The sequence below is a fragment of the Dendrobium catenatum genome, unplaced genomic scaffold, assembly GCF_001605985.2.
Source record: "Dendrobium catenatum unplaced genomic scaffold, ASM160598v2 fragScaff_scaffold_716, whole genome shotgun sequence".
Taxonomy (NCBI): domain Eukaryota; kingdom Viridiplantae; phylum Streptophyta; class Magnoliopsida; order Asparagales; family Orchidaceae; genus Dendrobium; species Dendrobium catenatum.
In genome coordinates this window covers 21,132,837-21,147,761 of record NW_021319178.1, presented here as the reverse complement: position 1 = coordinate 21,147,761, position 14,925 = coordinate 21,132,837, and the positions used below count along the sequence as shown (strand labels likewise).

At 34.5% G+C, this 14,925-nt stretch overlaps 1 protein-coding gene across 1 annotated transcript; it reads left to right on the top strand.

Annotated features, from left to right (window-relative positions):
• The first annotated feature begins 2,589 nt into the window (after positions 1 to 2,589).
• On the top strand, positions 2,590 to 14,665 carry LOC110105145 (cystinosin homolog). Its single transcript, XM_020834528.2, has 8 exons — positions 2,590 to 2,784; positions 2,895 to 3,027; positions 9,282 to 9,371; positions 9,477 to 9,601; positions 9,736 to 9,778; positions 12,459 to 12,576; positions 12,671 to 12,720; positions 14,296 to 14,665. Exons 1-8 carry the CDS (start codon positions 2,666 to 2,668, stop codon positions 14,440 to 14,442), a joined length of 825 nt encoding a protein of 274 aa, XP_020690187.1. The 5' UTR covers positions 2,590 to 2,665; the 3' UTR covers positions 14,443 to 14,665.
• The last annotated feature ends 260 nt before the right edge of the window (positions 14,666 to 14,925 follow it).

The following is a 14,925-nucleotide window of genomic DNA, read 5'->3' as shown; positions in this document are numbered from 1 at the left end:
GGAGGTGTTTGGCAAAGCTTGCAAAAATTAGATTTACTTCATCTCACCATACGATCTTTTAGTTTACATCTCCATTTAAAAATTTTAGATTCCACTGCTCGGTTCACTGTTTGATATGTCTTCAATATTCACATGATATGTAAATTTAGAGAAATATTTGAATTAAAAAATTCAAAATTAAATTTACGATCACTCGAACTTAAATTTTACCAAAGTTTTAGATGAACAAAATATCTTGATAAGACAAATCTATCGACTCTACAAGTCATCCAATTTGACTCCAAATGATCTTAGCTCAATCTCTTGAAAGATTAATTGAAGGATTGAATGCTCTTCATATTTTATGTGCTTATGGTCAAATTGAGTGTCTCGTTGAAATGAATTTAATGAGTCCAAAATCTACATCATTAAGACACTAGAAGCACGGGTAGGTATAGGGGGGTTTATGGGGGCACATGCCCCCTCTGAAATTTAGAAAGAACCGCGTACTCCTTTCTCTTCCTGCTTACTCCCTCCTCGACCTTCTGTTGTTGCTATCAATGGCTCGACTAGCTTCGATGCGTATGAGCCATTGGTCACCTTCAGCGAGAGGTCCACTACTGCTACCACCATTGTTGAATGGCCTATCTGCTCATCTTCGTTCCCTTAAGAAGAATTTGTTTGCCACTACTTGGACTATTGTCTCGATCCTTCCGCTTATGCGGAACGGATGTTCGCGTCACTTACCACGTTAGCGGCTTCTTGTCCGGGGAACAGGTTGAAGCATTGGTAGAGATTGTGGTTAAGATGCTGATAAATGTGGCTCGAGAATCGGAGAACTAGAAGTTTCAGAAGATCCATATGAGGAATTGAAAGATGAAGGAAGCGATTGGGGATGTTGTAGAAGGGTTAGAGTTGCTGGAGTGTGTCGGGTTTACTGTTTAGGATCCAGGAGGAGGATGGTGAGAAATGGGCGACGACGGGGGAGCTGATGTAAGGGAGGATTGCTATGATCAAGGAGGCAGTTTTTTTGTTGGAGACGTGGAAGGGAAAGGATGTTGTAGCGATAGAGAATAAGACTCTGGAGAAATTGGTTCCGAAGGAGAGTGAGCAAAAGTCAATTGACCGCAATTTAGTGTGCTTTTTCTGCCTTTTTTTTTTTTTTAGGATTTAATATCAAACTCAACTTTGTTGATTTTGGCATCCTGATTTGTGTTGTGCTTTTTAAGGATATCAATTCTCATTCTCATTAGCTTTTTCTCACCATCCAAGAGTAGGATGGTGAGAAATCTATTAGCTTAGAAATCAAAATTGTGTCGAAATATCTTATCCATTAAGTAAGTATACTTAATCCGTTTTGTAGGCTTTGATTCTCAGCACCATGTTATCACAATTTTATTCTACTCCATAATGTCTGTTTGAATAGTAATTATATATATATTTTAATTTTTTTTTCAAATAATCACTCATATGAATTATATAATTAATGTATGACTTGTAGAAATATAATTTGATGTTTATTATTATCCAAAAAAATTTGGGCCGCCTCTATTAAAAGTTGACTAGAAGGTTAGATAAATGATTTATGATCAATAAGATCAATATGAACCATTCAATGTAGTGTTTCAAATTTTGGCCAAATGTAGAAGGTTGGACAAATAATCTATGATCAATGAGGTTAAGATAAACTTAATTTTTTAGCATGAATAATCTTTTGATTTTATTTTCTTTGAACTTTACCAATAAAAAACATTATGTTCACAAAAGTTAAATTCAAAAATGATACTCGATAAGTACAGCATAATTATTGAATTTAGAATTACTTGTGAATAGCATTCAACAATATTAAAAATGTTGAATGAAAAAGAAATATACAAATAAAGAGAGAAAAAAATTATGAAGTAAGAAGCTCCAAGATTTATGTAAAATATGCTTGATGAACTCATATTTTTAGCAGTACCGAGTGCCGGCACCTAGCGCCGAATAATGTTTGTGCGGACGGTTCTTCATGTCTGCACTCCGCACCTAATAATCTCTCCCATTTGAGACTGCTATAATATTTTATAAAGATGGTTATAAAAATATAAAGGAGAAAGTAATTGTTTTGAAAGTTGCTGTAGAAATCACGTCTCTAACAAACAAATTTTCTAAAAGCAACGATAAAGTAGTGGCCAGATAGAAAATGTTGTTGTGATTTGAAAATCAAAGTAGCGTAAAAGCTGAAAAAAAAAAAAATTGAATAAAGCAAATAGAAAATTCAGTTTGTATTTTTAAAATATGAAATCTTTATCCTTCATAGAAATGATAATTTTTTTAACATAATATTTGTTCTTTCTCTATGAAAATTTAGAGATCTGATATCCATAAAATTTTGCAGCATTTTGAAACAGATCTGAAATATAAAATCGTATCCATTGCTCCGTTCCATGCACTAAACCGAGAAACCGTCCGGATTATTTGAACCAGATAACCGCTCCCAAAATGCAATAACAGCTAAAGGCGATGGGTTTTCTGTAAAGTTTGTAGTTTAGAGTTTACACAAGTTAAAAGCAAGGACTTTTTTGTAAAGTTGCCTGCAACATCCAATAACTCCATTTGCCGAACCGCTTTCAACTTGTCTGTTTTCTTCTGTAAGGTCTCTCGGGTTCAAGAGAGAGAGCCAGCAAGGAACCGAAAAGAAGAAAAAATGGCGGGTTGGAATTCCGTTTATCTTGAAGTAACGTACCAGGTACTCGGATGGATCGCGTTCTTCGCTTGGTCATTCAGCTTCTACCCTCAAGTTGTCCTCAATTTCAAGCGCAAAAGGTCTGATTTTACAATCTATTATTTGTCGTTTTCGTCCTTTGGTTGAAGAAGAAACATGGAAATTTGATGATTTTAATGTTTGAACTTTGTTTTTGTTCTGGTCATTGAAGCGTGGTGGGATTGAACTTTGATTTCTTGGTGTTGAATTTGACGAAGCACTCGTCATATCTGATCTATAACGCGGCCCTCTACTTTAGCCCTGAAATTCAGAGGCAGTACCATGAGAAATATGGATTTGACGAGGTAGATAAACGCTTCATTTGTTTCATCTCGTGTATAATTTCTTTGATCTCGTTTGAGAACGAACTTTGGTTGTTGTGATTTCTCTTGCAGCTATTCCCGACGAGCTTTTACGGTTTTTCACAATTTAGTTGTCGTAGGGAGTGATTAGTCCGTTGTCGTGATATCTTTTAACGTTTAATTAATTGTAATAGTTTGAGTTTCTTTACTTCGATTGATCCATATTTTGGCTTGGTACCAAATTTTGTATTCCAATTCCGGCACTCATTGGATTCTCTAGAAATTATCAGATAGCTAGCTAACAATCTGTCTTATCTATTGTTGTCCTTTTTTATTTTGATCCTGACATTTGGAATTTGATTGATACCTTATGCCTATTATACACTAGATATAAAAGATAATATGGTATTAAAACTTCGTTTTATTAGGAAGTTATCAACGTACTATTTGTCATCTTCTATCTGTTTGATGATGGATGCCATTTATCAGCATGGAAAATCTTTTACGTCTGAGTATTCCATTTACCCAATTTGTATAAAAAATTTTGTATGCCTGCTATTTCACTAGGAATGACGTTCCATTTTATTTGATTATTTATGTTTGTGTCAATTAGACTTTGGAGTTACAATATGATTAAATGATTATGAACTTTGAATTTTGGGATTTATTTCATATTTCTCTAATTGTTGATTTTTAGATAATATTTTATATTTATGAAATATTGAACTTATAAAATTTCATGAGGCTTACATCATTGGCTTGAGGATTGCGCCCTACCTTATGAAAGTAAAATGTTCTGACTTGCACCTCTACCCTTTGAGAAATTATTCTATATGTAATCCGAACGCGTTCGGATGCTGCGTATTTACTGCTTATTGTGTTGCGTATTTTTTGATATCAAATTTTTTCGTGTCAAAAAGCAACACATAAATAATACTCACTAAATACTCATTAAATACACAATTAATACGCAAAAAATACTTAGAAAACATAATGTATCAAAAAATACGCAGTAAAATAAGCAGTAAATACGCAGCATCCGAACCCAATTCTGTGTTCGGACTGCGTACAGAATAATTTCTCCTACCTTTTAAACTTTGATGAGAAAACCATCTCAAGGAAAACAAAAATGATTGGAATTCCATCCCAGTGTGAGCGAGGAATGAGCAGAAATACTCCTCCTTTGGTAATATCGACATATGGTTCTCATCATAGATCATCTTGAACACTATCAATCAACTTAGTAATATAATATTCTAGAGGCGGAGGTCTTTCCTGCATTGTGATAGATTTATCTGAATTGATCATCTTATTTTGCTGATTAGAAAAAATGAGCTTTCTCTTTTCATTTGGTCCGACCAAAGTGTCGTAACTTCCTATTCGACGGGAAGGAGGAGTCGTCGAATGAGCAAGGTCGGATGGAGGAAGTGACGGGCTGAGGAGATCGGGCATGGAAGAAGAAGTAGCGAATGGGAGAAGTGTCGTGGAAGCAGAGCCTCGGCAGTGGGAGTTCGGGAGCAGTAGAGAGGGATTTTGACGGGAGAGAAGCGAATGGAAGAGGGAGGAGTTCGGATCGTGTGTGCCGAAGAGCTATGGAGGTCCGGTATTTAACGACGGGAGTTGGAGTGAGCTCGAGGCAACGTCGCAGGATTTACGCCGGATTTGCGGAGAAGCGACTCGAGCGGCGCTGAATCGGCAGGATTCGCGGAGGCTTTCGTGGATCCGATGGGTATGTGCCATAGGATTTCTGCATTGCTTTCTTCTCCCTTTCATTCCTTTGGTTATTGTTTAGAGGTCAACAACAACCTGTAGCTGCAGCCCCTCTCCCATCCTCACATGTTATAAGCTACAAGCTGCAAAACCATCCACTCGACCCAATCCTTGTCGAAGCCGATTTAGAACCCGGTAGAAGACCTCTTCTACCTGATCCTTCCTCCCCTCTCCTCTACCATCCTCATACCATTTCCCAACAGCAGCAGTAGCCCAACAACACCTCCAACAACCCACATTTATACAACAGGCAACAAATACAAATTTCTCTCCTTCAGTCCACTTCTAAGACCCACTAGCCCACTCAAAATCAGCCCAACCAAACAAGCCTGCATTCAGCCCATTAGCTTACATCCACCTACCAAGGTAAACACTTATCCTCTCTCACATTTCTCTCTATCCCCCTTAATAATTGTAATAATATTATTAATATTGTTAACAATATTAATATTGATATTATTGTTATTTAATATTATTATTACTATTATTATTATTATTATTATTATTATTATTATTATTATTATTATTATTATTATTATTATTATTATTATTATTATTATTATTATTATTATTATTATTATTATTATTATTATTATTATTATTATTATTATTATTATTATTATTATTATTATTATTATTATTATTATTATTATTATTATTATTATTATTATTATTATTATTATTATTATTATTATTATTATTATTATTATTATTATTATTATTATTATTATTATTATTATTATTATTATTGTAATACAAAGCACGTCATGCATACATGTCATTCAACATGCAAAATGCACTGAGTATCGACAACACTCTACATCACTATACAAACGCTTCATGCACTGAATCAACGTGCAAATACATCATGCAAATAAAACTGATGATGTGGATATATTATCATGCATAATGTACAAATGCATTATGCGCCATGTTAACATGTTAAACCACTATAGTGCATATCAAGAAATATCATGTAAAATTCAAATGCATATGCCAACATACATGCATATATGTAGATACATAAATGCTCGTACAAGTATACAAATATGCAAATGAAGGTATAGGTGTGTGTGCGAATATGCATGTTGGTCATAGATATCTGCACACATACAACCACTATACAAGCACATCATGCAAAATATATGTAAAAGCATATACCCGCATGGGCCCCGACGAGAGTGTTATAAGTACACACGTGATGTTTGAGGATGTTGCGTGGGTCAAGAAATTAACTAAGTTCGAGCCCAATCCTTCTATGTGGGTGGATAGGAACCAACATGGCTTGAGCTATCAAACAAATATACGCTCACGACATCGACTGAGATATTTGTTTTATACGTTTATATTAGACCTTCAAGGTCTATAACAAAGAAAATTCATTAATGAAGGCATAAAGCTGACAATGAACCCGATCCTCTGTTGGAAAGTAGGTAGAGTCGACAAGGTTTAATCAATAAAATAAAATTGCCTATAAGTACCCCGATGATGGTTGTATTGACAGAAAATCTCAACCGTAGGGGAGCCCAAGTATCTAAAAATACCTCCCAAATTCTCACCAAAACTCAAAACCCAAAAGTCACCAAAATCAAGATATTTAAAATGAAATAAAACACCAAAGCACTTAAAGCAAAATAGCCATCCACCCTCCTCAACGTTTTGTTGGGGTGGACAAATGTGAAAATCACTTTAGCTTACAAAGAGTGAATATCAGGTCGAGAATATGATTATGATTCATTCTCAAATAATCTTCTTCTAATAAGGATGTGGAACGTGTTCTGTAATCGGTGGTTTCGCCGCCAAATGGCACCACACTGGTGGTTTTGCCACCAAATAGCACAACAAGTAAACAGTTATGACAGGGATCTTTTGGATTTGGTGGTTTTGACGTCAAATCACAAATGACACCACTAAATTATGGTTATGATCAGAGCCTGCATGTTTCCCTATGACTTTAAATTCTTGAGATATGAATCAATAGAACATAATCGATAGAGCATAAAACTCTCTATTAGCTAAGTTGGATTCAAATTTGTCCCCTTAGACAAATATTCACCCCAAGTTTACAAGGTGCCCTTAGACGAAGTAACCCGTGGCTGTTGACAAGGATCATTCTTTTAGATTGGGTTGACTACCACCTTTGACTAAATAGACCAGGGACCATGATGACCTAGGATAACAAAACCATGGGATCTTGATTGTGTCTATTATCACTTCCCCACCATCTGCTTTAAGTGTAAGATGGTGAAATTTCTAATTTTAAATATCAAATTTTTAAATACCTAAATCATGCTGCTACTAAACACCCGATACTCCATATCTGTTTGACGACTAGCCCTAATTGAAAGTTCACTCTCTTTATCAGAACCGGTAATTAATTATAGGGGATTACGCCTATAGGAAACCTGAACTCATATCATAAAATCCTCGTAAAATGAGGGCAAAATCTTTGGGTAATGTTTCATTCAAAACCCAATCCACCTTCTTAAAAATTGCCTCGGAACTTAATTGTTAAAACTCTCCACGACAACCCGAAGAAAGAAAGGGGCCTTAGAGAGGCCTGGGCGTGAATTTTCGAAGCCCGCATTTGCATACCAACAAGATCAGGCATCTTTGCCTATAAGTCAATATGTATGTCCCATCTTCTAATTAAAAAAGCCTCATTTACTCTTCATATGCATGGAGACTGAATTACATGGTTTAAAAGAGATTATGTGGGTTAGCTAGTAGTCATTTTCATGCATGGCAATAAATCCATATGTCAATCTGGTTATACCTTATGTTAGATGTAGTTTGTAAGTCCCTTGCACTCTATTAGACTTATATTCGAGGTACTACCCCTCAGTAGTCCTCACCGTGGTTCTAGGATCCGAGATTGTTGTTAACTTTAGCCACTACATAAGCCCTCACCTTTTGGGCATTTCCTTCATCATCTGTTCTTGGAATATAAGCCCCAACATTCTAAATGAAATTGGTCAACTTAAACAAAAATTTGATTCTAAAATATAAAGCCCAACATATGATAGTTTGAGAACCTCTAAGTTTCCGCAAAATCAAGTACTCCTACATTTCATTCCTTTGACTTTCATTTCAATCTGATTTCAAGTTGATCATTCCTCCTTTGAAATTCCCAAAGATCAAATCTTTGAATAAGAATTTCATAAATTTCAAAATGGAAAAGATTAGTCAATGTTTTGATGATTCTAAAAAAAATACTAGTTTAATCAAAAGTGTTCTTAGGTAACAAATGTTTTAGATATAATTAACCGTAGGGGCTTGACCCTATGGGGCTTCTATGCCCTAGAATAAAATAAACCTTATTAAACTAAAATAGGGGAAAATCTCTATTAAAATTTAAAATGTAAATTTTATTATTGAGTGCATAGTAAAATAATATTTTTATCATTCGGGATGATATATTATTTTTTATGTCGTGCTCGATCACAAAATATACAATTCGTTGAGGATGACAAAATTACCCCAACATTCTTCTGATGGTTCATCACCAGTGAAATTTTGGTTGAATGCAATTAGCTCAATAAAATTTTGAATTATCTATTGCCCTGGGCACTATAGAGGTGTTCTCTTTTCCAAATAAACTGAATTTGGGTTGTGGTGTCGATGTGATATTGCCTTAATAGCTTTGGCGGTTGCTGGGGATCTTGGAATGAATTTCTTCAAAGCATGTTCAGATTTCCCACTCAAGGGTTTTGTTAGGCTATGCATTTATCTTTGAAATTATACTTCTCGGTCCTTTTGATATCAGAGCATATTTAGATATAATTGACCATAACCCTTATGCGACATCTGTACCCCAGAATAAAATAAATCTTATTCAACCAAATATTGAATATGAGAAAATCTATATTAAAATTAAAATAGTAAATTTTGTTATTGAGTTCATAGAGAAATAATACTTTTATCCTTCAGAATAATATTATTTTCAATATTGTGCTCAATCACAAAATATGCAATCCATTGAGGATGACAAAATTTCTCCAACATTCTTCTGATGGTTCATCACCAATGAAATTTTTGTCGAATTCACTTAGCTCAGTAAAATTTTAATTTGTCTATTGCCCTGGGTAACCATAGAGGTGCTCTCTTTTCCAAATAAACTGAATTTGAGCTGTGGTGTCGATGTGCTAATAGCTCTAGCGGCTGCCGGGGATCTTGGAAATGAATTTCTTTAGAGCATGTTCAGATTTCCCACTTAAGGGTTTTGTTAGGATATGCGTTTATCTCTGAAACTACACTTCTCAGTCCTTTTGACATCAGAGCATGTTGAGGTCCCGCTGAAGGGATTTTTTGGTATATATGTTCTTATCTCTGAACTAATTATTTCAGGTTCTCTTGATTATTATGTTTTTCTCATTTATTGATCCTTACCCAAGAATGCTATTTTTTATCCAAAATGCTTGTCAAAGGTCTGCCTTCATCTTAGTGTTTTCGTACTTAATTTGGATGCATAATTTCCCTTTCCACAGATGATTCCTGTAGCAGCAAATGATGTTGCTTTCTCAATTCATGCAGTTTTATTGACAGTCTTCACATTGTTGCAAGTTTTGATTTATGACGTGAGTGTCTTTTCCTCTGCCACTTCAACATTTTTACCTTTCATGATAATGCCATCGTGTTTAAAAGATTTAAGAATTATCTTGACTCTAATTTTGCAAGTACAGCGAGGAAATCAAAAGGTCTCAAAGAGCTGCATACTGATCAGTTCGGCCGCTTGGGCTGCTGCTTTAGTTAGCTTGATTGTTGCCTGGCCTAAGCTTTCTTGGCTATGGCTTATTTCTGTGTTCAAGTAAGCAATTTTCTTCCAAAGTTTGGTCTTTAAAATTCAAAATAATTATTAGTCAGCTGGGTTTGAGCAATTGTTTCACTTGAATGGCCATGTTCTTTAACCTTTTTTTTTTTTATGATATGTCACATTTTCAGCACCATACAAGTCATCATGACTGCAATCAAGTACATTCCCCAGGTAGGGTTCTTCGTGTCTCTCTTGTTCACTGTTTCATGATATTTGCTTGATTTTGTTGTTTTACTGTTGTCATATGCTCTAAAGTTTTTGTTAGGAGAATGATTCCAACAAAAGCACCGTACAAATCAATTTTTTGACTTATATATTGATCTTCTACTTAATCATAGAAATGATTTACGACTTTAATTTTGGAGAAGTTGGAGAACTATTTATAGCGAAAAGCATCATGAATATTGAACTCTAATACTTCCCTGTTCACGCACTTGATTGAGTATGCTGTCAATTTCTTGGAAGTTTTGCTTTGACAAAATTCCTAGTTGTCCTATTTTCCCACTTCGTTGAGCTTGGAGAGAATGTTTTGGAAGTATTTTCTCTAAATGGTGCAAAGGTTTATATTCTTAGATGCATGATATTTGCATAAAAAAATTGGGTCAGGGCATGCTAACCAAAGTTTGGTGAAGATGAATGTTAAAAGTTGTTGGATTTATTTTGAGATGAGTGCTATATATGAATATTCAAAATTGAATTACATTCATCTTAGAATAATTTTCAATAATTTTAAGGTTCATTGTGACTCAAAGGTTGATTAAAATATTCTAAGTACATTTGAATACATTTGAAGGATAATTTTGCCTTAGCTAAGGTAAGAATGTTAGTTCTGCTGGCCTGACAGTTTTTGTGCAAGTGGGACGAGTATGAGTACATTTGAAGGATAACTTTCAGTGAGGTTTATATACTTTGACAAGAATTATGCAGGAATTTTAGTTCTCTGCCTACGTTTAAGTGCTAGAACGCCAACATGTCAATCAATTCTTTAATTGTCACATACAAAGAGAAATCCCACCTTCTAAGATAACAAGCATGTTTAAATATTGCTGCACAGACCTTAATACTAAAACAATAGTAATTAGAAAAAGCTGATATTATATTTTCTCTTCTTTACTTGCCTATTGTTCAAATGTTTACATTCTCTATCTGAAGTTCTATAATAACAGTGACAAAGGCTGGTATTACTCCAGTAGGTTGATGGGTGAAACTCATTTCACCATTTAAAGATTTTCCCGTATTATAAATCTATCATTATCGGTACTTAATACGTGTAAGAAACGTTGAAAGTTGATATCAGGCTTTCAACGAATTGTAAAACCTATTCTAAAATCCTAATTTGATGATTATTAATGCTGGGGAGATTATTACAAGCAATGTGCCTCAGCGTAATCTAGTTGTGATGAGAAGTGAGTAATAGCTTCGCAAGTACCCAACCTTAATTAATGTGCCATGTCATAATTTGTTGTAACGAGACATGGACAATGAGTTTGCTAGGGAAATACCCACAAATGTCGTACTACATGTGAAGTTAATTATGGTGACAAATAAGCAAAGGTTAACAATGTCAAATAAAAATTAGATTCGTCATATGAAGTTTTAATATTTTTAATTTAAAGGCCAGAAACTAGTGGACAGTGGACACAGTAATTAGATTCTACATAAGACATGTTTACGAAAAACTAAATGGGAAGGAAAAAAATCCAAAAACATTGAGATTGCAAGTTATTATGTGTTGGATATATAAACAATTGGAATCCAGTGTGGATGGTAGTGAATTTGAGAGTTGAAAAACAAAATTATCAAGGAGAATAGTTTTAATGATTTAACTTATTCATTTCTAATCCAAATTAATAATAATAATAATCTATGTTGCACCGATACGGATACGGCGACACGGATACAACATGATACGGATACGGGACACGTCAATTCTTAAAAATACAGGATACGGGTACGGCGCGGACACGGCATTATAATTTATAAATCATACATAAAAATTAAGAAAGCAATCGAAGCATAATATTTGGAATTACAAAAAAAAATGACAACAACATCATTATATGTCTAGTACAACAACAAAAGCATAAACATAAATTATCTAGCACATGAAGTTTCAACTATTCAATAGAAGGAATGATATAATCTTCTTCAATTGTTTGTCTTAGAACTTATATATCATCTTCAATAAATATCATATCATCTAATTTAGTCTCATCAAGTGAAAGATTAGTAAATTTTAATATTTTCATATCATCAAGAGACTCAAATTCATCTTGGAAATGAGAGAATCTTGCTCGCAACCGCGGAAGTAAATACGACACGTCTTTTTTTCGGATTTCTTTTTGTTTTTCAAGGGACACGTGTATCGGATATGCATGTCCTTTTGAAATTAAATAGTATTTTAATTGGATACGGCTTTGGCGCATTCGACACGTATCGGTGGAGTATCGGAGGAGTATCCGTGTATCGGTTTATCGGATACAGCACGCCTTCATAAATAGGTGTATCGGTGCAACATAGATAATAATAATAAAGATTTTTATGGCCAGCCATTTTAAAGATAAAATATTAAATTTTGAAGATATTTTGTGCCCACAAGATTCTCATTTTGGAATATTTACAAGAAAAAAAGGATAATTATAATTGTTTTGAAGACAAAAAAATAAAGTTAAAAAATATTTAGATGAAATATGGACACTTGCGGTGGTGTGATAAAGACAGAAACATAATTAAATTTTTGACAAATACATGATTAATGTTAGGTGTCACGATATTTAAGTCGGGCTCCTGACATAATTTTTTTTTCCTTTTATGCATATAGATTTGTTGATCACCAGAGTTGCTATTATAGGCATTCATGAACTTCAAACGCAAGAGCACAGTAGGATGGAGCATTGGGAATATTTTACTTGATCTAACTGGGGGTCTGCTGAACTTTGTCCAAATGGCTGTGCAGTCTATAGATCAAAGTATGTCAACCATGCTTTTCAATCAGAAGCTCCATTCAATTGATCTTCTGTTTTGTAATTATGTTCTCATTTACCTACTCTTATTGTCATGCAGATACATGGGTAAACTTCTATGGAAATATAGGGAAGACCCTGCTTTCGCTGGTATATTTTCTATTTAATGGTCTTTTATCTCCTTGTAAACGAATCACCACTATCTTTCAGATCCATTGATGGTGCCAAATTGCCAATCCTCTGTCATGTATTCGTTTAATTTCTAGAGTTATGCTACTCCCAACTAACTTGTGCACATTTTTGGTGATTTAGACTTCGTTTGGGACGGCTTTTTTGCTGCTTCTTAAAGCAGCTTTTTAGTTAAAAAATGTTAACTTTTGTATTGAAAAGCTGCTTTAAGAAGCAGGAGGAAAGCCGTCCCAAACTAAACCTTAATGTGATTTTCATTGATATATGCATTTTTTAGCTATTATAATGAATTAGGTAGTAGTTGTTCAATGAGTTTAATGGGAGAACTTTCAATTGGCATAGGAAAACATGGTTCCTTAAACTTCTGCTGATTTCTCTATTTATGTTGAAAATATAATGTTCCTGCCATGGTGACCTTTCAAAAGCCTGACAGTGGAAAAACTTCCATGCTCAGACATTCAATTTGCTGTTTATGAGGCTGTCGTTGTTGTGCTTAGTGTTTAAACTGGTCAGAAATAGCTAAATTGACTGGTTTTGAAAAATTGGACTTTATTCAAAATAATTTTGATTCAAGACAGACCAGAACTGGAACTGAATATTGTGGTTCTGATGAGGTTGGTTTAGGCCTGATTGGTAAAATAAATGGGTAAAAAATAGTGATATGTGACCTGCTGGTTAATTAGCATATTTCTTATTAAACTAAGCATTGTAGGTTTGTGTGAACCGAATCCTTGAACTAAGGACCACCCCAAAATAACAGGTTCCGGAGAACTTAATACAAAATTGACTCAAGGTACTTGTTGAACCAGAGCTGATCAGCTGGTTCAATTCGGATTAGATCATTTCACCATTCTTGTGATGGTCAAAGCTGGACCCGTACTGGTGGTACTTCAGTTAGTAAATAAATATATTACCTCATCTGTTTTACAATATATTACAAGCTCATCACATGGAACAATGGATTCTTGTAATATGCAAATGATTTAAGAAACTGATCACATTTAGTTGGGATTAGGCGAATTATTATGCCATTAAAAGAGAAGCGTAATACTAAATTAATTGTTGCAGATATGAGGATGCTCAGGTGGATGAGCGGCTTTAGCCTTAGAGATAGGATACGAAAGGAGCATATACGTGAAAAGGTTGGAGTAGCTCCAGTGGAAGATAAGCCTTAGATGAGTTGGTCACATAAAACGACAACCTTCTGATGACCCAGTTAGGAAAATAGAGATGTTATATTTGACTTATGTTAAGAAAGATAGAGGTATACCTAAAAAGACGGTTAGAAAATATTAGAAATGATCTTTCTTTATTAGATTTAAACAAGAATTTGACTTTTAACATGACACAATGGAGAAAAAGGATTCATGTAGCTGACCCCATGTAGTGGGACAAAGGCTTGATGTATTGTTGATGATTTATGGAGTTTAGCTTAACATTTTATCTCGTGCTTTGCATATATCCTACCTCCGCTTAATAGAGCAAAAATGTTTCTTTTCTCTAAATTGTTGAGTTTTTTTTGTGTTTCCTTAATAGGAAGTTGTGTTCTTCGACATCCTCTTCATACTCCAGCATTACGTGTTCTATCCTGTCAACAAGAACGAAGAAGCTGCCCAAACAATTTCTGAAGGGCTTGATGCTCCACTCATCAATTCTCCGGAGATTTCTAAGGAGACTGCTTGAGAAAATTATTGTTCAAGCCCCACATAGTACTGTGATAAGATTGCTCACACATTTATATTCCTGCAGAACTGTTTTCTGCATTGAATCTGTAATATATTTGGAAGAATCAAGCTTCTTCGTTGTTTCTTTGTTTTGTTTTGTCGGTGTAATAAAGTAACATTTCCCTTTGTACAGACTTGTTAAAGGTAAACTGTACAAATGCTGCAAATATCTTCAATCGCCATTGTGGTTTTCTTTTATAAATGAACGCTGTGACTGGATATTTAGCTGTCTCGTTTGATGAATGGTAGAAGCTTAGCTTGTTGGCTAGTGCAAGAGACAAGTGATAGTGTTATTTTCATTCTACTAATGTGACGTCAAAAGCTTAGTTTGTTCTTAATTGCTTATGAAAATATAATGATTTGTATTATAAATGACCATTGACAACCCCGAAGCACCAAGGAGGACAGCTTTGGGCTTCAGTTGTGATAGTTTTCTTACTAT